The sequence below is a fragment of the Pseudopipra pipra genome, chromosome 12, assembly GCF_036250125.1.
Source record: "Pseudopipra pipra isolate bDixPip1 chromosome 12, bDixPip1.hap1, whole genome shotgun sequence".
NCBI lineage: Eukaryota > Metazoa > Chordata > Aves > Passeriformes > Pipridae > Pseudopipra > Pseudopipra pipra.
The window spans coordinates 2,457,408-2,481,836 of NC_087560.1; the positions used below are offsets into that span (position 1 = coordinate 2,457,408).

The following is a 24,429-nucleotide window of genomic DNA, read 5'->3' on the forward strand; positions in this document are numbered from 1 at the left end:
AGTTAGAGGGTGTTATAAGTGGGAGTAGCAGGAATATGATTTGTGTGAGTCCCTCTTCTTTTGCTTGAGTTTGTTCTTTTGCTCAAGAAAGAATTCTGAATGAGACAATTCCCCCCTAGTGTGTGGTGTGTTTTCTTTGCTGACTGTGAGAATTTGCCTTGGCTGAGGGTTTGGTGCTTCTTTTCACAGGTGTCAAGGATGTTGCCTGCAAAAGAGAGTGATTGATGGATGTTTTTAATCAGTTGAGCTGAAGATTAAAATACACAATAAAATGTTACTCTTCAAGAAGAAACAAGAGAAACCAAAGAAAAAGCATAAAAATTTATTATTTGATCTTGTCTTTAAACACCTTTATTCAAACAGTAAGTAACGCTCCCCATAGCACACAACTGCTGCTTTTTAAATAATTTCAAACACTTCAACAAGCTGACCTTTATGTGTTTGTTTATGTGAGATAATAATACTGGAATATGCAATGTGCTTAGTTGTAAGATTGCCTTCCTAAATTTCATATACAGTAAGTAATAAGTTATTTCTCGTGGCACTCAAAAGCTTGGTTTGGACAGCAAACAGTTTTCTTGGGGATGGAAGGGGAAGAATCTAAACCATTCTATGCTGAAACTGTCTGCATCTGCCTTTTTTAAAGGAGAAAACACACATTATAAGAGTTTATTTATTTAAAATCACAACTGTGGTGGTGCTGCTACTGAATGTAAGATGGCTCTGAGCGAGAAGGTCAGACTGTGGTGTTCAGCAGCCTTCAGACCTGCAGTTATTTTAGGACTAAGCCTGTGCTCTGTCACTTCCTCTGTGTGTGTTAAGTACAAGCATTTCAGATCCTCACTTTAAATGTCCAGTTCAAGAGGAATTCTGTATGCACTGGGGCTGGGCTGGCTCCATCCTTTTCTTCCTGAAGTCAATGACATTCCACATTGTCTTCAGTGGAAACAGGGTCAGGTTTATGCTTCTCACCTTCAGAAATGTACAATGAGACTCTAGTATCTAGCTTATAAGGTCTGAAAAGATAATTTAGATTATTCTCTAGGAATGAAATTACTGAAGTCAGAGAACTAAATCAGCAAAACCATCTACTGTTTAATTGCAGCTGTAATATACACTGTAAAATCAATCAGGATTTATGATTAAATGACAAGTCTGCTTAAAAGCAGCAGCAACTGCATTATCTCCACATCATTCATACACACACTATAAATAAGAGCAGGATAATAAGACATGATGCTTCTCTCATTTCAGTGACAGTCAGGGCTGGCCTCCAGAGCAGATTTGTGAGGCTGGGTGATGTCTGGAAGGTGAGCTGTTCCTCTAGCAGTAGTGTTTTTTCAGCACTGAGTTCCTGGGTTGGAACTCCATTAATAATCCTTGTGGCTCCCATTGCATTGACACTTCCCTCTTCCTCCTTTCCAGCTCCACTGGTGAATGTACTGGCATCATTTGCTGTGCTTCTAAAAACTGTATCAGCTGAACAACAAATACAGTTTGCCCTTTATCTTGTTTATATTCACCATGCTGAAAGCAATACTCTGATTTAGCAGGGAAGAGTTCTTGTAGCTTGATGAGAGTGTTCAGATTGGAACACCTGTGGGAAAACCTGTGCTAAACAAACCATAAAACTGGAGTTTAGGATTAACTGTAAAATCAATTAAAACACCCAGACTCAGTGAGCAGCAGACATGAAAGGAATGTGGTGAGGAATTCAGCTCAGGGGTATTAACTGATCATATCTCTCTGGAAAACAAGGGAATGAGGGCTACACAAGACTTTTGGCTGGTACCTGCTTTTAGTACTCTCTTGAGGCTTATCATTAGCCAAGAACAAGAGACCACCAATCCAAGGTAAATCAGTGCTGTGAATGAAAAGGGGCTTTTGTGACAGAGCAGGGCATCACATTTTGGAGAGGTCTTCCTCCTCCTTGTATGTGCCTGGTTTGTAGATGACTCCTCTGTTGTCTTGCCCTTCCTTTTTGCAGCTAAAATAAAACAAATGTATTAAAGAACTGTAATGCCAATGAAGGAAAAGCACCATTAGTTACTTAAGCTGGTCCATTATGCATGCATGAGATTATTTTTCTCTGTACCAGTGCAAATGTCACCGTAGCTTATTGTTGCAAATATTTCAGGAGAACACATTCTGTGTGCGGAGTCAGTGCAGGATGCAAAGGGATCAGGTTGTAGGAAAGTTTGTAATCTTAGATTTTTTTTCCCAGGATTTGGTTTTGTTGGCAAACAGTGGCTAAATGATCTTTTAACAATACATATTTCTTCCCCTAAAATGATGTAACCTTTGGGAGAGGTTTTTCTAAAATTCCATTCTCTTCGTTTCCCTCACTGTTCCAGGAAATATTCCGGGGTTTGTGTTCTCCCTGATTCTCACACACAATTCTCTATTTCCTGGCCTTGCATCTTTTAAGGGTTTACTTGAGCTCTGCTCCAGCAATTATTATTTTGTGGAAAAACAACTGTACATGTTTGCTTTTCACAAAACCCAACCACTCCTACAATGGCAGAACGGTGGCCACTCTGGCACAGAGGTTGCAGCACAGAGAGACCTTTCAGCCAAATAAACACATTTTGCTGGCAATAAAACAGAATTGCTTTGGAGTGTATGATACAGGGGAAATAATGTCTACAGTGACAAAAACAAATCAAAGTTTGTAGGAAGAGATCATGTCTTCTAAAAGATCAAACATTACTTAGACTCACTTTGTGTCAGAGGAAAAGTTTGGTTTGGCTTCCTTTTCTGTGATGTGACAGGCACACATCTTACCTTCTCTTCTTCAGGAGCCACAAGGCTACTGCAAGGATGGTGAGGACTGCCAGGATGAAGGCTATCACAGCAGACACAACAAAACCTAGCAAGGGAGGGAAAGCATCCAGAACCGTCAATATCCTTGATTGAGAGGAGAAGGTTAGTGCCTAAGGTGTCATAACATTTGCATTCTGCAGCTGCAGCTTTCCTGCAGCCTGTTCTGTGATTCTGGAGTGGGTAACTTTGCACAGATGTGCCCTGGAAGGTCCTGCTCCCACAGCTGGATCCACAGCTCACCGTGCTGGGAAGTCAGACACACACTGGAGTCACAGCACCAACATGCACAGGCAGAGAGGTCAGAAAATCTTGATTTTTTTGCTATAATGTATAAGAGATCATAAGCAGAACTAAAAAAGTAAACCCAGGCAAGTTAGGCTGTTAAATTCAAAGCCTTTTGTTTTTTCAAGGCAGAACACCACTGAGTGTGGACAGCTGAGAAGTGATCTGCTTTGCTGTTGAGAATATTACTTAAAGGCACTGAAGAAGGTAAGAATGAATTCAGGATAGTGGTATGAAGATCTGAGTGTTCCCTTGTTTGCATAGAGATGTTAAGCATTATAATTATAATTCTATATTTGCTAGCGACCTTCATATATGTATTTTGGCAATAAAGTATTTTTATTTATTTTGGCCTCCCCAAAGATCCTGAAGGTGAGCTCTCTTAACTGCATTTTCTTAATTCATTGTTTTTTACATTTTATCCAATGACTATTTCTCTCTAAGCAACATCAGAACTCTTTCAAACTGACATGGAGTTGAAGGAGAGCTATTTTACAAAAAGAGAGTTTTGTTATAGTAAAGGTGCATCAAATGGACAAGAAAATACAACACCAAATAGATAAGATAACTGTAGAAAAAAGAGCTTGTACTTTGAAGAGGAAGGTTAGGGAGCATTTCTGTCTGATGAGACAATCTTCCTACAAAATTTGCTTAGATAGAATTCCAGTATGGTACCATAACCAAAACTAGACACCAGTTCCCACTGAGCTCGTGGGCAGTGGAAGGTTTGAACATCATAACAAATTCCAGCTGAATGTGAAGCTGATTTCATTGGAATAGATTGCTGACAGCCAGAATACATTATGAACATATGTGAGTTTTGCTGCATAATCCTTCAAGATTAGAGACCTTTTGAAATGTATTCTTGTTAAGAGTGACCATGAATTTAGATATTAATTATTGGCACCAAAAATGTGGATGACTGAAGACTTCAGTCATTTGCAATTTTGATGCCAAACACAGGCCAGTGGCCTCATCTTGTGGCCTCTGTGCTCAGGTGGAGGTGGCAGCCTTGGCACTGAAAGGGCAGAAAAGCTGCTCTGAACACCTGCTTAGTTGGGCTCTAGGTGTGCACAATGGGATTTCTGTCACAAATTTCTGGGGTTGCCTGGCCTAAGCCATGATCCCTGTATGGCTTTTCCTCCCCTTCTCCTCAGGTGTGCTCTGTCCCTCCCCGTGGTTCAGCTGCATCAGGCTGGGCACTTCCAGCCCCCAACCAGCTGGACTGAACTGTGCTTTCATGGCAACGTTTTCTTCTTCTTTTTCTTTGTCTTTCTTTTTTTGCCCTTTAGGTGAGGGGCTGCACCTGTGAGGGAGCCTTTGTGACTGTGGTGAGAGGAATGTGAGATTACAGGGGCCATGAATACCTTTTCTGAAATGGGTTGAACATTTTTTCTATGGTTCACTGATAGAGTCAATGAGCTTCTGTAATTAAATGTTGTTGGACTGAATGGAGTTTCTATTCAAGGAGCACTGAGCAGCCTCTTTCATAGCCATAAAGACCAGTTCTTGGGTAAGAACAGCAGGATGGGCAATAAGCCACACCATTTAACTCTGCTAAGTCATGCCAGCTTTAAAGAGACATTGAAAATGTTTCTGTAGCTGGTGTCACCTCTGCATGGGAGCCAAATAATGTGGCTTAGCAGAGGGGGAGCCAAATGTTATTATTGGGTTTGGCACTGGTTCACAGCAACAACTTTGAGAAAGTCACATCTGGGTCAGATTTCCCCCCACGGATGGAAATAATGCTTATGCTATTTCTGTGAAGTGTTTGGAGATTCCTGGATGAAAATACAGTGTCTGATTTTCAGTTACTGGGATCATGGATTGTAACTCTCTACCTTCTACTTTTAAGTACTGAGTGTGATTTACAGAAAGAATGTAAGTCAATGCTGAAAAGTGCACTTAAGGAACAGATGGATAAGTGCATTTCTCATTTCTGACTGACCAGTCTGACTCAGAAAACCACTAGCTCTTGGGTGTGGTTAGGAATCAACAACATATCCCTGCCAAGTCCACCAGGTATTGAATTTTGATAAATTTTGATAAATTGATAAATTTTGATAAATTTCAATAATTACTAATTATGTGCATTAATTCCAGAGAAGGCACTCAAAAGAAACTTCATGGTAGTTCCACTTACAGGAAGCTTTAGAAAGATTTTAAGGTGTTGCCATGAGAACTGAAATGGTCCCCAGCCACAGGAGGGCTTGTGAAATTGTCTCTGGGTTTTATCTCAAAGATGGAGATTTGCTTCAAGTAAGGGCCAAACGCTGCTGATGCCTCCCACTGCTCTGGCTGGGAGTTTGGTGCAGCTGACCTGGCAGGAGGTCAGCCACCTCTGGGGGACAAGGCTAAAGCATCACTGATTGCAGAGAAATGTTTTGCATGGGTTTTTTTTGGCTGATCTCTGCTTTTCACTCTTCTTTATAGCTTTGCATCAGAAGATATCTGTTATGAAATGGTCTGTCTGCAGGGGGGAATGGCAAGAACAGTTACTGCAGGGAACTGTCCCTGCAGTGGCTGCTGTGTGACATTTCTGAACATACACAACTCCTGTGCTTTCTGTTCTTTCATCTAAACGGTGAAGAAGCTGCCAGGCGAAGGTGAAATGATGTCCTAACACATTTTATTAATTTGAAAGTTTACTGCTTGGCCAATCTTTTTTGTGCTGTCTCCTTTTTCTTTTAGAAATCTTTTAGTCTCCATTTCAAACAGTAGAGGGGCTTGCCTAGACTCCTCTGCCCTCAGTGTGTGTGCCACCTTCACAGACGCCTGAGAGTATTTGTTTGCAAGACAACAAAGAATTTGGAACAATACCTTTTGCACAAACAATATACTCCAATGCCTTCCTGTGGGTACAGCTCAGCTCCTCACCACAGGTGCAGACTTTTGTGCAAACCCCCCACCAAACCTATGCATTGCCATTGTGTAACCCTGCATAATTAAGCTTTTAAATCAGTTTTTCCTCATAAGATGACCTTTTTTTTTATTTGTAACACTGGATCACACAATCCAGTGTTATGAATTATTTTTATTTGTCAAGTTTGAATTCCTCAGGGACCTCCTCTGATTCTGTGTGATTTCCCCAAAACAGTGTCCCTGAAAGGCAGAGTTGTGATTCCCTTTAAGTGTGTGGTCTGCTTAAAACCAAGCCTGACACTGCTGAGAACCAGCAAACATCACTGGTGAGGCAAGGCCAGCTTAAGGTGTTCAGTCTTTGTAGTGGCAGCAAATACTTCTGCTAAGCATCAGAAGGCCAAATGCGTTTTTCTTCTTTTACCTCCTTGCCTTTGATCAGAAGGGTTGCAGGTCTTGCCTGACACCCCCTGTGGAAAAAATAATTCTTATGTACTCTGTGAGTGCCTTATTCTTGTACAGCTGCCCATGCAACAGTGCAGTAAGAGAAGAAAAGGGAGCAAAGGGATCTGCTGGAAAATGTACCACTGTATTTGTGCAGTGGTACAGATGCAACAGCACTGCCACCTCAGTATTTCAAGTGTCCCCAAAGGACTGGGCACTGTTCCTTTGCACAGAAGCATTCACACAACTTACCTTCACGGAAGGAGATGAAAACCAGTCTCTCGTGAAATTCCTGAACGTTCCTGAAGTTATCCACCATCTCCAGGGGCTCGGGGTCGTCACTCTCCGTGCAGTACATGGCTGTTTCCAGGGCCAGGAGCTAGAAAGGGAAGCACCCTGTTCAGCTCCCAGGATCCAGAGAAAGCAGTGCCAGGGTGTGATCACTGGGAGTGTGTTTGAAATCAAAGGGAAGGGGATCATTAAGTGATACTTAGGTCTTATGTGGCCCGTGAGCCCAAACACAGAATACTGTGTAAAGAGTGAGGCATCTCCAAATGCATACCTGTGTTTTGTTTACATCCTGATAACACTAATCCTGCTTAGTGATTATCTACCAGGAAAACTGGAGGGGAGGAAACATGGTGGCCTTTTCCAGCATGTTCCCCCTAGCACAGTCTAACTCCTAAGCAGTATTAAAAACTACTTTATGAAAGAACTCTTTACTCTGCTAAAGACACGATCTGACAGAGTGGACAAAGGTAAGAATGGATTTTCATAACGAGGAGCATGCAGTGATTTAATCAGAGACTTTGATAATAACATTTTCCCCTGTGTCTGTAATTAGGTGAATCAGAAGACAGTGATTGTGAGTTTATTATAGTTTGTGTAAGTGGCCACCTAAGAACAAAAGAAGTTAATTAGATGAGCACAAAAAATATCAGTTGGGAGAAACACTAGGGATTCAAGACTGACAAATAACATATCACATGCTTTTAGAAACTTAACATCTACCCAACCTGTCATACCTAAGTCAGGATTGAAGTAGCACTAAAATGCTTAGTGAGTAGTATTCAGACCTGGAGTGTGAACAAAGCAATCTGCAAGTAACTCATGGAGAGTCTTTATGCAGGGAGTAAGGACACAGTGAAAACAGAAATTAATCTCACTTGACTGTGATGTTTTCAAGCTGATACTGTACCAGTGGCTATGCTGTTGTCTGTCTTTTATTTATTCTGGTCAACTGAAAACATGCTAACTCCAAACAGAACAAGGTATTGATTTCTGTCACTTCTGTGCTGTTCTTCCCACTTGAAGGCTTTTAGCAATGGCTCTCTTTCAGTTTTACAGGAAGATAAGAGCAATCCAGGAAATGAGAATATGCATTTACTGTTCTGACCCCAACCAGGGAAACATGTGCTCTATTGAAACTTGCCTGCTCCTGTGAAATTGTAACGGGGTGTCTGAAAACTGTCCAGAGAACGCTGGGGTAGCAGGGAGGAGTTGTCAGGGATCCTTCGTAGCGATAAAACTCATCCAGCCTGGCAGGGAGCAGTTCTCGAACGTTGAAGCCAGGCACTTGGACCTTCTGATCTAAAAAGGGGATTCATGGAAAATCCTGCATCATTCCTATACATGCAGTGCACCAGTGAAGTGAATTTGCTTTTCAGTAAGTAGATGTTTTTGGTGTCATATCACTAGGATAGGAAAAATACCTTTTAGCAGGGATAGTTCCAGTTTAATAAGGAACACAGCTTTTTAGGGTGTCTATGTACAAATCTTGTCTTAGATATCCTGTAAGATAAACTGAAGGCCAGATTAACTAAAAACCACCGTGTGCAAGAAAAAAGGCCCAGCCAGGAACACGTGGTGCTTGGCAGCCATACACTCCTCCAGAAATGCACTGCATTTGGAGGTCTCTGTTTGTGACAGGTTTGTCTGAGATCTCTGGGCTGTTTCTTCAGCCAGTTCAATCCCTCTCAGGGTGGCATCTGTACCCTCAGCCATTCCCAGTGTGGTGCAGCCACTCACCCTTGTACTTCACATTCCGGAAGTGCCTGAAGATCTTTTCATAGGAGGGGTTGAAGGGTCCGATCTGAAATGATCACACTGTTAAACAGCTGTGCAGCCCACTGTGAGTCTGTGCTCCTCTGGCTGTACTGGATGGCCTGTCACAAGGCAAGTGTCCCCACTGTCCAGATATTCATGTACCAGAGTGGCATAAGGGATTTTATAACTCAGAACTCTAACACTGTCCTCAGAGCACAGTTATGCTCCCACTGAGAGCTGTCAGAGCTGCCTTGTCAGGATGCTGCCTTAACAACAGCAATGTAGACTTTAGTGTGCCCTTGAAAGCCCCTGTTGCTCTTGCCTGTTCAGAGTGCTGAGCAAAAGGAGAGAAACCTCTGAGAACCTTGCAGGCATAAGTTCTCAATTGACAGGCTTCTCAGATCATCTGCTGCTTTCTCATCAAAGCCACAGTTTTCCACCCACAAGCATTTTTCAGTCTGCTGCTCCCCTCAGTCCAGGAAGATAAAGAATGACACCATTGGGTACCACTGGCAAGGGCTATAACTCAACTATCAACAAAGACCAGCTTTTTCAACTGCTACCAGCAGCTTTTCTGTCTGATAATCAGTGTCTTTTTTCATGAATTCTTCAGAGCTGGTGCTTAGCAACTCCTCTGACAACCAGACATAGTAAACTGGTGTCCTTAGATCAACTGCAATAGCCACCAGCTGGCTGAAAGTTTTTCAAAGATCTAATCTCCATTGTTCCCTAATTTGATTTTTAAATATCATTGCTTGGAAATAACCAGATACCAGTATTATTCCCTAGCAAAATATACAATACTCTGAAACTTTTCACAGCTGCAACTTCCAAATTAACTGAAATGTAACACAAAATTACTGTCAAAATCTTAGAGCTGCTAGGAAGTGAGCTGGGATTGCATTAATGAGAGCTTTGTCTGCTAACTAGAACATTTTCACTTTTTTGATGGAAATGTGAAAGCCTGGAGGTTTGGTTTTCTATGCTGCAGAAAATCCTCACATTTAAAAATTACAGTTATCTTATTGAGGAGTTTTAATCCTCAAGAAAAGGGAGACATACACACAAGGTACTAAAATAAAACCTGTTTATGATCATTATTATCTTTGTATGTGGGGCTTTAGAGAGGAAAATTGGAAAGTTGTCCTTCTATCCTGTTAAAAAGGTCACTGAATTTACTTCTTTACTGTAAACTGTGATTCAAAGAATCTGGGAAGAGAGCAGCATGAAGACTGTGGTTAAATCCTAATTACATATGGTGGTCAAAGGCAGGCCTGTGCCTCTGCTGGGTCAAAACTGCTCCAGGCTCCAGCAGTTCTGAGGGACTGAGCTGGGATTTCACTGTTGCCTCCTGTTTGATAAACCCTACCAATCATCAGTTTGTAAACGAATGCAAAAATGGATTTAACATAGCTGAAGTTAATTTACTGAAAACCATGAGACAATATTCAGAATTCCTCTTTTCTCAGAATGTGTTCCTGTTTTGGTATGTGCTGCTGGAATCTGACCTTTTATTGGTGAGAGGGGAAAGGAAAAACCTTTATTCAGCCACTGTATTCTTAAATGATCTGGATAATCTTGTACATTGATGACTAAATGATTGAAAGCATATTCTAAACAACAACAAACCCCCAAAGGATCCTACCTCGAGGAGAACAGCCAGAACTGCCAGTCCATCCTCTTTGTCCATTGCTGCTGTTACATCTGGATATTTCTCAGAGTTGTAATGCACAATATGCAGCTACAAAGAAGGGGATACTTTGTTATAGTAACATGTGGGTCGTGCTCACATTTCTGTTTCACAGCTAAAAAGGACCAACTCAACCACCTCAGGATAAGACAATACAAGGGGGTCCTTTAGTGATTTCTGGGGGTAAGATCCTTTTAGAGAAATCAAAAGGTCCTGGGAGTCCCACCTCCAGCCCTGCTGTAGCCAAGTTACACACACCCCACAACCCTCATAATGAAGGGGGGAAGAGGATCAATGACTTCAGCTTCAAAGCATCTTGACTGTAGTACTAGTAAATTTTTCTGGAAAAAATCCCACCTTAACACTTCAATATTTAGAACACAAAACTCAGTGTTAAATAGAGAAGAAATGGATTCCTAAAGTGCTGTTATGCAAACAAATTATTCTGACTGACTTTAATAATTTTGAGGTAAATATCTGATTGGCACTTCCTATCAAAATCTATTCCCAAATCCATCATTTAAGGTTAGAAAAGGCAGCAAATAGTTCTTCGCTGGATAGAAGAAGGTGAGCAAAGGTAAATAGAGCAGCAGTGCCATGCAGCTAAAAGATATACCTGGTTTACAGAGAAGAACCAAGGTACCAAATATCTTGAAATGACTCAAGTGACCTTGTTCCAGCTCTGAGTTTGGAGCCCAAGTTCTAACTCCCTGACTTAGTGACAGTACATCAGAGTCCACCTTTTTTTGCACAATCCGTTTTTTAGTATATACCCAGATCTTAGCAGCCTTTTACAGCCTTATCCCCAGGACACAGATCCCACTTGGAAGCAGTGGGACCTGCCCACCCTTCTTTGCTCTTTCCCTGGCCTGAGCTTGTCTCACCTCTGCTGCAAAGTGCTTCCCACCCACGGTGTGCTCCGAGCCTTCGGACTTGTTGCGGTTCCCCCAGTGCAGGTGGAGTTGAGATGCAGTGTATTCAAAAGGGAGGTTCCTGATGGACATGGCAGGTGACAGGTACATTTTCACTGCAAGCAGACCAAACCCAGATGGGAGCAGATGATACCACGGCTCTCAAGAACAGGGCAAATAAAACTACTCTAAGTATATTATGTAGGGAGCATGAACAAAGCAGGTTCTTAACTCAGACCCATCTCAGTCTGGGGGGGAGATAAACACTTCAGTCCTCTTTAGCCCTTTCTAGGTAAATCAGGAGAATTTAGAACATACCCTTTTTCTACTTTCCTAAATGAAGGAATTGAGTGTGAGAATTGTTGCTAATGGAAATCTTTCTTCTCCCTGAAGAACACAAATTTATCTCAGACTTATTGAAGACAATTAGTGCTATGTTGGAGCAAAACTTAGGTTTGTGTGCCTTCTTTCAATCCCCTCATAATGATTGAAAATGTCTTAGTAAATTAAGACTTATCAGGGTATTTTTTATCTCCTGTTACATTGAACTCCTCTGCTTCTTAATCTTCTTTTAGGAGCGTATGGTAAAACCAAATAAACTTCTCCCTCTCCTCACTGCTTCCAGAACCCAGAACACTGATGTCAAGCAGCAAGATAACCCCAGGCCTTATGAACTAGCATTTCCTCTCTTGACTGGATGGAGACCTTGGCATGCATTCCCCTCCCTTCTGCTCACTAATACTCTCCAGTGGGGATGACAAGCTGGGTTTGGGGTTTTTTTGGTGTAGTAATTCTTAACTCAGGAGAAAGTTCTCAGTTGTTCACTTGAGACTTTTGGTACTCCATAAAGCAACAGTTTATGTCAAGAACAGATTGATTTCTTTATTACTTTCTGGTGTGAATATAATTTGTTTCTGCAGTGTGCCAGACACGTTTTTCAGGGGAAACAGGGCTCAAAACCTTAGTGAAGGAACAGCTGCAAGCCTATGATCCTAAAAAGCTTGTTCTGAGCTCTACTGTTTTTGGTCTGGCTGCAGTAGGTGATTGTATCTGGATGAGCTGGCTGGTGAAGCACACTAATTATATGTAGGAATGACTGACAGACAACACTAAGTGTCCTACTGGTTTCCTCTCTGGCTGAAAGAGAAGGCAGCAGCAGATTGTGTAATGATCACTCCAACAGAGCCTAATTTTTTATTACTCAGAGCAATCAATTTGTACCTAAGTGAGGTTTCTGGAGTACGTTGCATCTCCCCTGCTTTCTAGGAGGGCACTGACCTTAGAAGTGAACTCCCATTTTTATTGAGGGGGAACATGTTTTTGTCTTGGCTTTCATTAGGAAGTAGTCAAACTCTGTTTTAGGGGTGAGATGTGACAATGACAGGTGACAAAGACTCTACAAGGAATTTGCCTGTACCTGAGTGACTATTATGTGAGGGACAGACTCCCTGTGATGTTCTTTTGCCTCCTGGCACCATTAAAGTGTCAATGTTTCCTTCTCTGCCTGTCACTCACATCAGCCCAAAGCATTCAACTGTGACAGTGCAGTCTTTCACTCGGGACCAAGAAGGACTTTTAGGAAAAGAAGGCTCACAGGGAAAAGGTGTTCCAGCCATTCCTAGTTTAAAGGAACCTGATTTTGATGGAGGAATTGATTAAGAGGAAAACCAGGAATCATGTCCTAAGAGAAGAAGGGGCTTATGATGTTCAGTAGAGCAGGTTTACCTCACTGAAAGAATGAGAGAAAAAGAGACTTTTGCATGTTGGTCAAACATGCCAGAGCAGAGCAGAGGCCATTTTATAACACAGGTTATTTTGATGCTTATAAAATAGAAAAGGATACAAAGAAGGAGGGCTTTGTAACTGTTCTTATTCCTATGTCTTCAAATGTTTCAGGAAGGAATGAAAAATGGTGGAACTAACTGGTATTATATATTGTGTCAATATAATAGATCTTTATAAGACTGCATCTTTTCTGCCTTTACCTACTGTAGTGACATTTTGTTTAAGTGCTGCAGTGGGGAGGGCATGCTTGTATGCTATTTCTAATTATTATTCTGTCTTCTTACTGGTCTTATCTTATGCTAGAGAGGTTTCTGTCTGAAATCAAAGGAACAGAATGGTGCTCCTAGCTCTTTTTTTTCCTTCCCTCCCTGCCCATGTAATTCAGTTGAGCTGCTTTGATAGCCCAGGATGCCAGAGACCCATTACACTCATATTTTATCAATTTATCTCTTTTCAGTAGAATCACAAAGTCTGTTGCTGTTTCAGAGCACCACAACCAAAGTAGTAAGAAAAGCTCAGGAATTAATTCTGACATGCCTAGAGTTTATTTTAAAACTCTTTATTCAAAACTCAGCTTACTGGGCATGCATTTGTCCTTAGTACATTCCCAGGTTTCCCTAGCCTGTGCTGTAGATGTGAAGGCTTTATCAGCACAGCTTAATTTCATCTGATAACCAAAGTAGTTCACCCATGAAGCAAAAAACCCACGAGTTCCTGCAACTCCCAACTCCTGCTGTCACTGAGCTCCCTTACCTGAATGACCGTTATTGGTCAGTGTAAAATGGTCAGTGGAGGACACGTTGTAGCCTATGAATTCTAAAGGCAGGAGATTGGAATCATACTGGAGAATATCCTTGTGGAAGTCAATTGGAGATTGGAACACTCCTCCGCAAAATGGGTATTTCTTTGGCCAGGCCTTCTCTCCATCAGGACCTGTGCAAATCAACAGAGACACATTTGTCAAGCCTTAACACCAAATTTGGAAAGGAAGCCTTTTCTGAATTTTTAGGCAGTTTTTTTTTTTAAATCTCAATTTTATCTTTCCATTGGATAGAAAATTGGAAAATTGTGCCATTGGATAGAAAAGGGCCAAATGCCAAAAAAAAAATCTCACATTGAGACACTTCACTGCTTTCACTGCCCCTCGATTTTTTTACAGTCTCAGCTGCTGCTGCTGTTACACTCCTGGGGAGCTGCAGGGCTGGCAGCTCACAGGGTTAGACCTGCAGGAGCAGCACCACGGGCAGCACAGTGCCCCTGAGCCTCCCCAATGGCATTGTCTCTACAGGGCCCATGAACGTTTGGATCTGTGACAGTATTTGGATTATTTACTGACATGAATCACTTTTCCCTATGGAAGTAGCAGACACAAGCCCAGGAAGGCTGTTCCAGCCTTCTGAAGAGGATTGCTGAAAGAAGTGACTTCATGCTGACAGAGTTCAGTGCACAGAAAGCCAGCCCCTCACAGACCTTCCCTCACTGTACAAACTGTCTGGCTCCATCCAGCAAGACTGCATGACCCACACTGAAAAGCTAACTTGCAAAAATGGAAGGTGCTATGAGAATTTGACCTGCAATAACTTGCTCAAACTCTGAGGAAACTTTTCTTCCTCATAGTCTTTTGCCCGAGGTAGGATCTACAAAGAATAGATAATATCAAGAGGATTTTAATTGTGCCTTTGATTTAATTACACATTAATAGCCAGCAGCTGTTCACAAGCTGTAAGCTGAGACTATTTGGATTTAAATACCAGAAGAAATACTTGCAACTTGTGTTTCTCCTTGTCTCTGAACATTAGTCATGATTCTTTCCAAGGCAGGAAGGTCTTTTGGGATCACCAGCCTGGTCTGGATAACACAGGACACTGAGCCTCCCTGCTTCAATGAGGCCACATCTTTCAGAAGGGAATAAACATCTACTCTTCCTTTAAGCTTTTCAGGTAAAAGATACTTCATTGGTGCTCTCCTCAGCAGCTTGATTTTCACTGTGAGCCTGTTGTCACCACGCTTTTGTTCCTCACTGACGTACTTATAACACAGAGGGTATAGTTTCTTACTTCTCTTAAAATAAATCCCTTGAGCCTTTGGTTAGAAGGCTTCTTTTCCAAACCTATAATATTCCTTTTGGCTTCTTTGAAGATCAGGTCATCAGTGGCAAAGCAAGTTCAGATCTTTTCTGAAGGAAATTAGCAGCCAGGAGGATATTATTAGAGGCTCACTTTATTTACATGCAAGGCAGTTGCCAAGTATATGGATAGTGGAGGTGAATCTGACTTAAACAGTGTGTGTGACAGAGGCAAGTGCAATTCTGGTGCTTAAAGACAGACTCACTTCATTGTCAAAGCTGTTTAAAGTTATTCAGGACACAGGTTAACACATGACATTGTTTGCAGTGTGGATATTCAGACTCAATCAGTGCTTTGCAGTATGAATAGGCCTTGATGTTGCTGCAGCTTAAATCTTTGACTCCAGTTTGCTGACAATCACAATAATTTCTCTCCTCTTAGATCCTAAAGTTACTGAAATTCCTTAAAAAAACCTAATAAATGTTATGCTGACATTATAGAAGACTGCATACTATCCTCTACCTATTTTTTGGCAAATAACAAATACCTCCACAAGAGCATAAATTCCATATATACTCAAGAATATTTCCCAGAAAAATATACATCAGGATATCCCAGGAAATGATAGTTTCTTAGGTTGAAACTTGATGTGCAAGACAATGACACTGATATTTAACATTTTACAGGGAGCTAAGACTCCAACAGTGTCAGAAAAACTGGTGAGAAGCCCTTGTTGTAAGAAGACTCAATCATGTAAAAAAGGTTTTTTAAGGCAGTGAGTTTGCAAGAAGACTTTAATATACTACATATCACAGGTTTGGAGACTTGATAATTAAATAGGTAATTGATGTATAAAACACAAGTCTGGTCCCAGCCAGTGTCATGAAGTACAAATCATTTTTTCAGTACTATGTTTGGATAAACTGAATACCCTAAAGAGTTGGCAGCAGAAGATGGGAACTTCCACACCCACATCACCAGTTCAGAAGGAAAACTTTTGTGTTTTCTATAAAATGCTGTAGTTATCATAGTCTTTATGTACTTTGATCTTTACTAGCAGTTATCCTTTCCTTGGCATAACTCTGCAACTCACTCACAGGCCTTTAAGCTACAGCAGTATTTGCTTGTTTCTCACTCCTGCTCAATTAAGAAAAACCCAACAAAACCAAACAAAAAACCTTTTTTGGTACAAAACCTGTTTTTATAGAAATTCTGCCTTTTGTCACGTAGTCTTTCTAATTTCAGTGCCTCAAAACTCTTGTCTCAAAGAGCTGAGCTCACTGCAGCTTGGGTTTGCATATGTGAAATTGAGATTTCCATGGTAGATAAACCACACAGCTGGAAGGCATTTCTCAGCTAGGTCTGTTGAAAATGACTGATTGATTGTGAACCAGATTTTCCTTTTTCTGTGCCAGCACATTCAGATAAATTCACTGGAAATCACATCGTGTTTACAAAGGCTTTGTCTGATCACTATTGAATAAAGAACAGCAGGTGGATGTATTAACATTGGCCTGTGTTACAAGTCCCAAAAGGTATTAACATAAGAAGTATTGCAAAATTATCTTCATAGTTAATTTTCTTCTTTTGTGAAAGACTCAGGCACTTCAGAAGGTGTTTGCTGCTCTGAGGATGCCATCAGCACTGTCAGCAGAGCAATAACTGTGCCATGGGCCTGTTCTACCCCCTCAGCACTGTTATTCAGCTGGTGGAGGGAGTGAATGAAGGCAGGGAGCTGTTGGTGTGAGTGGAAGTAGGACCCTCGTGCTACCACCGCTCCCAGTGCTGCCAGGAATGTTCCCTGGTGTAGGGAGTGCAGACTCAGGCTGCTCCAATCCAGCTTGTGGGTTGCCTTCTTCTATTTGATTTTCCAGGACCGTGTTCCCCTGCCACACTGTAAACAGCCCTGAGCCTGGCTGTGCCCTCGTGGCTGTTTTATAAAAGCTGTCTGTAAATAAAGCAGCAATAATTCCCTGGGCAGTCAGGCTGCCCAGTGAGCTGAGCAAACCACCCTCAGCACAGGGCTGCCTGTGCCCACTGTATCATCTCCTCTGACAGCTCTGGCTTTGCAGCCAGCCCCACAGCACCCCAGGGGGGTCTGCTCCCAGGATGTGCACGTGGCCTCATTTAAAACAAGGAGAAAATAGGCCTGTGAGACCAGTGTTACCAGCAGACTTTTGCTCTGATGACCAATTAATATTCGTGCTGGGGGGAGGAATCACAGGGTTTCCATTGCACTGGGAGCTCAGGCAGAGCTCAGTCCCACCATTCTGGGCACGCCAGGGTGTGGATTCCCAGAGGGAAGCCTGGGAGGTAGAGGAATTGCCAAGAGCTGTAGCTGTCCGTGCTACTGCATTCAAGTGCTGTATGAGAAATTTGGGGTGTGTTTTAGTGTGTTCACCAAAGCTGGCATTTCCTAAGGGGAACTGGAGGGGTCTTAGCACAGGCTCTCAGCACCCCACTGAATTGGAGTATTTGGCAAGAGAAGAATGAAAGAGTGTGCAAGTACAATTAGCCTGCTGTCTGTTAACAACAGTTCTTGTGTCTATATTGCAGCATGAGGTTGTCTCCTCACATGCTAAAGCACATTTATAATTCTGTTGGCACTATTACTGCTAAAGCAGGTTAGTAATTCTGTCGGCACTATTACTTTGAACTTGTCTATAGAGCTGGTTTTCTGCATTGTAGCTGCTTGTCCACTCCCAAGGGATGACTCTGGTTCTCTGATTTCCTTCTGACCCACCTACATTACAGAAACAGAAAGCCAGAGTCCAAAGAATTGAAGCCCAACATCCACTTTTAGCAATTTTCTTCTGGGGCAGAGGACTTCTGGCCTGCACCTTCCAGCCACACAGCAACATTGCCAGCAGCTGTGTGCACATGCTGTCCTGAGCTATGGGGCATCAGAACAATTCCTTCAGTTCTTTAACTGAAAACACTTTTCTTACAACGTGCTTGATGTCTTTTGTCCATTTTACAGAAGGTGAAGCAGCCCATGAGAGCACACAGAGCCAACCTGTGCCACGAGGGCTGAGGGCTCATGCCTCAGCTCACTGTTCTGTGGTGTTTCCTTCAGCCACTTTTTTTTGGGATACATACAAGAGGAGTGAAAACAGGAAGAAAGAATAGGATTACTGCAGCTTGGCTAAGGAAGAAGCAAACAGAGAAGAGGTTTAGCCTTTTTATTTACTGTATCTCATGTAGTAGTTTCCATTATAGCCAAGACAAATGCTCATTTCTTTGGAAAGCTCGTGCTGAACAGATAAGGCCTGATCACATGCTGTGTCATCTTGCTTTGCCACTGTGCCCTGAGCTGCTAGCACTGTATCCACAATCAGCTTTACATATTCTCCTGCTCAACAAATCTACTCCTGCTCCACCCTTAATCTTACACCTTGACCCTCATCTCGACATCAGTCTGCACTGTCATTATAATTGCTTGATTTCCTTTCCCTTCCTATTGACTTATCTGTAGTGAAAGGCACTGCAAAGTGCTTCAGGGATGAAGAAAAATGGTGGGAGGTTTAGGCTGCCATAAGGAACCAGGATCAGTAGAAGAGTATGGAGAGGCTCTTCTCTGGCTTAGTGCAGTCTCTCTAATACCTGGTTTTCTCTGTGCAGATCAATGTTCCACTTCTGCTTTTCTGTACTACCCTGTACAAGTTCAGTTGCAACTTTAATTTTTTTGAAGTTGCTTTTATATATTTTCTTTTATATGTTTTTCTAGATATATTTTGAAATCAGTAGTTAAAGGAAAAAGATAATCTGTTTTGTGAACCTTCCCTCTATCCTCCAGCACACGTTAGAATATAGAAATCAGACTGCAGTATGGAAGAGCTTAACAGGAATTGATGAAGTTGGGCACTGAGAACAACACACTTGGAAATAAACACTGGCCCTCAAATTCCCAGAAAGGGAGAAGTAACTAATTGAAACAAGCACTGCCCTGGGATGGAGGGCAAAACTTCTACTTTGATGGTAAAAGGAGCAAAAGTAGTCTTGTTTTCCTTACTACCCAGCAGGGTTAGGTTTGTCTGATGGCTGCTGCCAAGGTAGAAAACCCAGGCTTTTGTCAATGAAACTGTGTCAGACTCTCCCTGATGAGGGTGGGAAGTGTCTGTGTGTGCAGGGCAGTCAGACAGTACCTGTGCACACACAGCTGACAGTTCTCCCTCTGCTTACGTGAAGCCAGGCAGGTAAAGTGGAGCTCAGCCAAAGGGAGGGAGGAGTTCTGAGAGGCAGCTTCAGCTTCGGAGGTTCTGCCTTGGAGCAGCACCAAAAGCTTAAGAACAAGCATTTTTTGGTGAGATTCCCAGTACTGCTACTTCTCTGTGGACATGTGGCATATAAAATGCTACTCTGAGTGAGGAAATACCTGGCTAGAGGATTTGACCAGTTAAAAGAAAACATCTAGATAAATCTTCTTTCTGAGCAGCCACCAGGTCCTTCTGGGTCAGTAGCTCACAAAAAGGACTAGTTAAAAATCAGTTCAATTAGTTACAAATTAACACTGCTTTTCTGAATATGAATTATTCTGCTTTGTCACTGCTGGGATTTTTGGGGACCCGAGTCTTCAGTAACATGATACAGGTGATTTGTGAACTCTGACTCAAAACTGAAGACCCATGTGGGTATGGAGAGGAATGCTCTCTGCAGAACTAGGTTCAAATGTGCTGCTGGCCTGTGACTGGTGAGGAAACAGGGCTTTGGGGAACCTCTGCAGTTGTAGGGCCAACCTCAGTCTGCTGAAGTTCCTGTCACTCCACAAGGCAATTTAGAACTCAATAACTGGCTCTCAGTCACCCAGATGTGAAACCTGGGCTGAAGAACAGATTTCAAGACAACTGACCAGATCCAAAACTGAGCAAAGGTAGTGAACCCAGTAAATACCCACCAGAATACATTTGGCATGTTATCCTTAAAACAGAGAAGAAAGCCACAACTTAGTATGTATGAATTATACAAATTAGTACTTACCAATATAAGACCACTTTGACCCTGTTCAAAGACAAAGAAAACATTATTATGAATATTTGAAATTGATCTTACTCTGTAAAGAAACAAATTGCTACTTAAACCCATGTACTGCACTGTGCAATACTTTCATCTATTCTTCCAGCCCCAGCTGTTGAGCAAACCATAGACACTTCCAAAGATTAGGAACCTTTCTCACCCAAATTGTAATCATAATTATCCCTGTGATCCTGCCCATAAACTGTTGTCAGTCTATCTTTTTTCTCTTTGGTGGAATATCCACAGACTTTGTGTGTAGTTACATCCCTGTTTTTTTCCTGGCTGGGAAGGTAAGGGATTTAAATGGGGTGTAGCTACAATGAACCCCTTCATGCCTAGTTGAAAAACATCAGTGAATTGCCAGTTGCTACACTGGGAAATGATGGACAGTCATTTCTGTACAGCTCTGGGATTTGCCAACTGAAACAGGGATTAATAGATAGACTTTGAAGATACATGAACCCATGGAGCTCAGAGAATCCTGGGAGGGTGAATGAGTGTTAAAATGATCAATACTCACCCACTGCTTAAGGAACTGAACTTGGGACAGTGTCTCTACGTGTCTTTGGAAATGTCTTGACTTATTAAACGCTCTTTTTAATTATTTTATTCCTAGTCCTGAAACCTGCAATCATACAGCTTGCTGTGTAATTAGAGGTGCTTGTCCTGGCAGACCTGAACAGTTCTGGTTATCAGGCTCATGCAGATCTTCATTCTTTGCAAATTTAATTTTGCTTCTGCTTAGAAAGCAGTCCTGAATCACAAGTCTTGCAAGCACCCAGTGTGCCTGTGAGTGTGTGCATGCAGGCAGGCAGATATTTATCCTCACAGGCACAATACATGGCTCTTGGCTGCATTTCCTGTGCTCTGAAATGCAGTCACAGATACAGCTCTTCTCCAAGGAATGCTGTGTGAAATGTTTGGGATTGATTTGTAGGGAAGTGAGAAACAGCTGCACTTGGCTCTTTTGTATTGATATTTTGTATCAGCCTGGAACACTGAACTCTCTGCTTTCAGTTTGTCAGGACCAGTGTGCCTTGTTCTTTCACACTGGCATTTTCAAAGCTGTGTAATCATCCTGGCTGAAGACCTCAGGTTCTTCCTGTAGAAGAATTCATGCACTGTCTTCGATTTCAAAATGGGAAACCTCATTTTCCTCTTGCCTTCACTCTGGAGGGGATTATCTCTTAGTGAGGTCTTTTGGGGGTTCCTTGTGTCTTCTGCTCAGAACATTCTGCAGGTAAAACTTGTATAAAGACACCAACTGACTGGCAGCAGATTTTAGAAATATCCTCATCTGAGCAGGGTTTGAAGAAATATTGGCTTAACTACAATAGCTACTCTGTTCATGCTCTTACTGACCACTGAAATGTGTATGGAATGTCAAAACTATGATTTTCATAATCTAGAATAACCTTAAAACAACCAAATATTTCAAATATTTTCAATATTACGGCCAGTTACACCACTTGACACAAAAATATATGAAAGCTTCAAGTCTTTTGCCAAGTGAAATATTCCTTAGCCTGTGAGCATTTTGATGACCTGCAGTTCACCACCATCATGACTTTACTGGTGAGCACAATCACAGCAACTGCTGTAGGTTGGGCTGAGGCACATTTATACTCCTTTCATCCAGCTTAGGTCAGGAGATGAAGAGGTGACCAGATGGCAGGATCTTCTTGATCTTGTCTGAATGATCATACAGAGCTGCCAACCTCAGACTGTGAGCAAGGTTATGATCCTTACTCTGACTGATTATGAAATGAGGAGGAGGCAGATTGTCACACTGCCTCCCAAAATCGGAGGCTTAACATCTAGAGGGGAACAGTGAACAGCTCTGTGAGCACTCTCCTGCCTCTTTGTTGATGCTGAGATGAGTGTTGGGGAGTAGCACAGTTAATGCCCATGCATGGCAGAGGGGGTTCCTGGAGCCAGAGAATCTGCCCTTGATTCAATAGACAGGGAAAAAATACCTTCCCAATGTCACTTGGGAACTGGGAAAGTGGGAATGGTTGTAGTTGTGATAATCTACTTGGGAAGATGTCAGAGATAGGCAGATACTGTAGCTCCTGCCATTCCTTGGTACTAATTCTAAGATAGGAGCTCTCCAGCATTCCCTTCAGGATGCAAGGTAAGATATCTTTTCAACACATCCTTTCAATTCCAAATCTTCCGTGTGGTCACAGAAAACACCCAGAAAGCATTGAATTTATTCTCTTATTCTGGAAAGCACTTCTGCCCTTCAGGTGGGAGATTCTACTGGAGAATATTGGCATTTTTCAGAGGATATATGAACAACAAAAGATGACCTTAAAAGTTTTAATTCCACACCTTATTCTGCTCATATGAAAAATGGTAAAATGCTTGTCTTGGCAGAGCTCTGCATGGAGCCAACAGCTCTGGATCATGTTTGAACCTTCAGGATTTTGGTCCCATGAATATATGTGCTGAGCAAGTCCTCTCACACAACCCTTTATAATGATTCTCCCTGGTATCCTATAACAACACTAGGTGGATGATAATTAGCTTGAAAGGGGGAAAATTTATTGTAATCAGCTTGAATATATGAACATTCACTCCTAAAAAGAACTAATCCTATTTAAATATAAGAGAAAGAGGTCTAGTGTATGGGATGCTTCACAGGGATTGCCTTTTCCCCCCTCCAGTTTAAAAATAAACAGGGCAGAGAGAAAGCTGTGATGCCTCCACTAACTCTGAGTCTCTGCTTCATTCTATGAGAAACAAAAAGATGTCAAAGCAAGGCATACTGAGCATGAAAGAACTCTATAATGCAAACTAAACCAGAGGACAAATTTCTCTTTCCTGTATATGCCAGAATACCTGTACTGAGAAACTGAAATAAGGATACTGACTCCAAACAACCACAAACTGCAACAATATACAATAAACCTCGAGCATGGTAATTAGTAGCACTAATCAAAAGAGGCCAGTTTTCTGCACACACAGAGCTGCCCTAAGTTACAATAAAATAGAAAGCTGAAAGACTTTACCGTTCACCGGCGCTTGCACTGAGAGTTGTATCTTTAGGAAGAAAATCAGCACAGCAGCCACTGTGACTGCACTGAAGCTCTTGGCTGACATCTCAAGGAAAGACTTATAATATTCCAGCAGTCCACAGGTTTCTCTGCACTCTGAAGAAATTCCCCTGTAGACATGTGGCGAGTAGCAGAATGCACACATACAGAGCTTCTGCTAATGAGTTATTGCCCTCCTCTCCCCTTTTCACTCTCCTTGCTTTTAGGACTGCTTTTTATAAAGCTCCTGAGACTCAACTCAAAACAAATGATGTAATCAGACCTGCCTCTAGGTCACAACACCCTCAGAAAACTGATCATATCCCTCATTACCTCAGTTTTAGTGAGGTGCTCAGAGGGCAGACTCCAGCACTTAGAGAGGGAATTTAAACCTGGAACTTCAGAAACCCTTTAGCAGAGACACAAATGCTTTAAAAAGCTGTCCTCTTATGGGCCATACCACAGCAGAGTCTTTCTAGCCTATGTGAGTGTCTCCCTCAGCTCCCAGGTTTGGATCAGTCTGCTGTAGCATAATGGCCCACTGTGAGGACTGGAGGGAGAGGAAGAGAAGTGAGGCTCTGTGTGGGACTGGTAATAACTCAGAGGGACCATGGACACTTCCCATGAAAACTGTCCAAGAAAGTGTATATATTAAAATCCCTGAAATTAGAACTCAATATTTTTCTTTATGAAAAGGTGGGTTCTCTTTTCTCTTTGTTATCTGTGGATGTAGAAGTCTTTAGTAGTCCATAGGAAAAAAACAGTTTGCTAATGGAATAGACAGTAGTTACTCTATGTTAAAAATAATAGTATTCCAAAGTGGTTGTTCTGAAACGTCTTTAAATCATCTCTATCTTATAAAAGAAAGGGATAATAAAAATGAAGTACAGTAACTTGCAGTTAAAGTAAAATTTCCTGATGATATACACAGTTAATTTCCATGTTTGCTCCTCAGTCTATTTAAATTTTTCTCATTTCATATGCTGTGTAAAAATAAGTGAATAAATAATCCTGGAAGAAGGAACTGTAACTCAGAACTCTCTAGCTCCAGGTGAGGGAGGGATTTTTTTTAAGCTGAAAGCTCTTGGAACCAGGAGAAGACATGAAGCAGGGAGGAGTGAAAATTCATGCAGAAACAGCCACAGAATCTAATGTTATGTTCAGGACATGGAGAGGGGTAAAGAGGAGCACAGGGTAAAAGTTAATGTCCTTTTCTGAAGGACTGAGGAATAAACTGTTAAACAGAGTGCACCATGGATAGCTGAGGAGCAGCAGGTGGCATTGAAGAACTATTGGGTTTAGCTGAGTACATTGTTTTTTATAATTGTTATGAACTGCTTACTACATCTCAGTAACAACTTTGTAGCATGGATTAGTATTGATTGGTCAAACTTGATTTTCAGCATCTTCACTTACCAACTACTTGCTCAATGTTATTAGACTTGCTTATTTTTTCCTACCATCATTTATGA

General features: G+C 41.8%; 1 protein-coding gene and 1 long non-coding RNA gene across 8 annotated transcripts in view; one reads left to right on the forward strand and one right to left on the reverse strand.

Moving 5' to 3' along the window:
- LOC135420679 (uncharacterized) overlaps window positions 1–24,429 on the forward strand; it is a 42,930-nt gene that overhangs the window by 5,839 nt on the left and 12,662 nt on the right. For 4 of the 7 annotated variants that reach the window (XR_010433669.1, XR_010433671.1, XR_010433672.1 and 1 more), the window contains 3 exons: window positions 190–362; window positions 2,799–3,121; window positions 3,234–3,312. This is a non-coding gene — a long non-coding RNA (uncharacterized LOC135420679). Of the gene's footprint in view, window positions 1–189; window positions 363–2,798; window positions 3,122–3,233; window positions 3,313–4,397; window positions 6,544–24,429 lie in introns of those variants that run through there. The other 3 variants (XR_010433674.1, XR_010433675.1, XR_010433670.1) reach the window with 3 other exon arrangements.
- On the reverse strand, window positions 308–23,742 carry CA12 (carbonic anhydrase 12). The gene is made up of 10 exons (XM_064668378.1): window positions 22,934–23,742; window positions 19,884–19,904; window positions 13,594–13,773; window positions 11,029–11,171; window positions 10,100–10,195; window positions 8,437–8,500; window positions 7,841–7,998; window positions 6,661–6,787; window positions 2,785–2,869; window positions 308–1,987 (listed from the first exon to the last, which is right to left on the reverse strand). Exons 1-10 carry the CDS (start codon window positions 23,121–23,123, stop codon window positions 1,903–1,905), a joined length of 1,149 nt encoding a protein of 382 aa, XP_064524448.1. The 5' UTR covers window positions 23,124–23,742; the 3' UTR covers window positions 308–1,902.

Bases quoted from the DNA above. Each gene is read 5' to 3' on its own strand.
- CA12 (XM_064668378.1), bottom strand. From the start codon at position 23,123: ATGTGTGCATTCTGCTACTCGCCACATGTCTACAGGGGAATTTCTTCA. The intron at 11,172-13,593 runs GTAAGGGAGCTC...GTCTGCTTGCAG, and splicing joins GACCAATAACGGTCATTCAG to TGAAAATGTACCTGTCACCT. The intron at 6,788-7,840 runs GCAAGTTTCAAT...TTCCCTTTCTAG, and splicing joins TTACAATTTCACAGGAGCAG to CTCCTGGCCCTGGAAACAGC.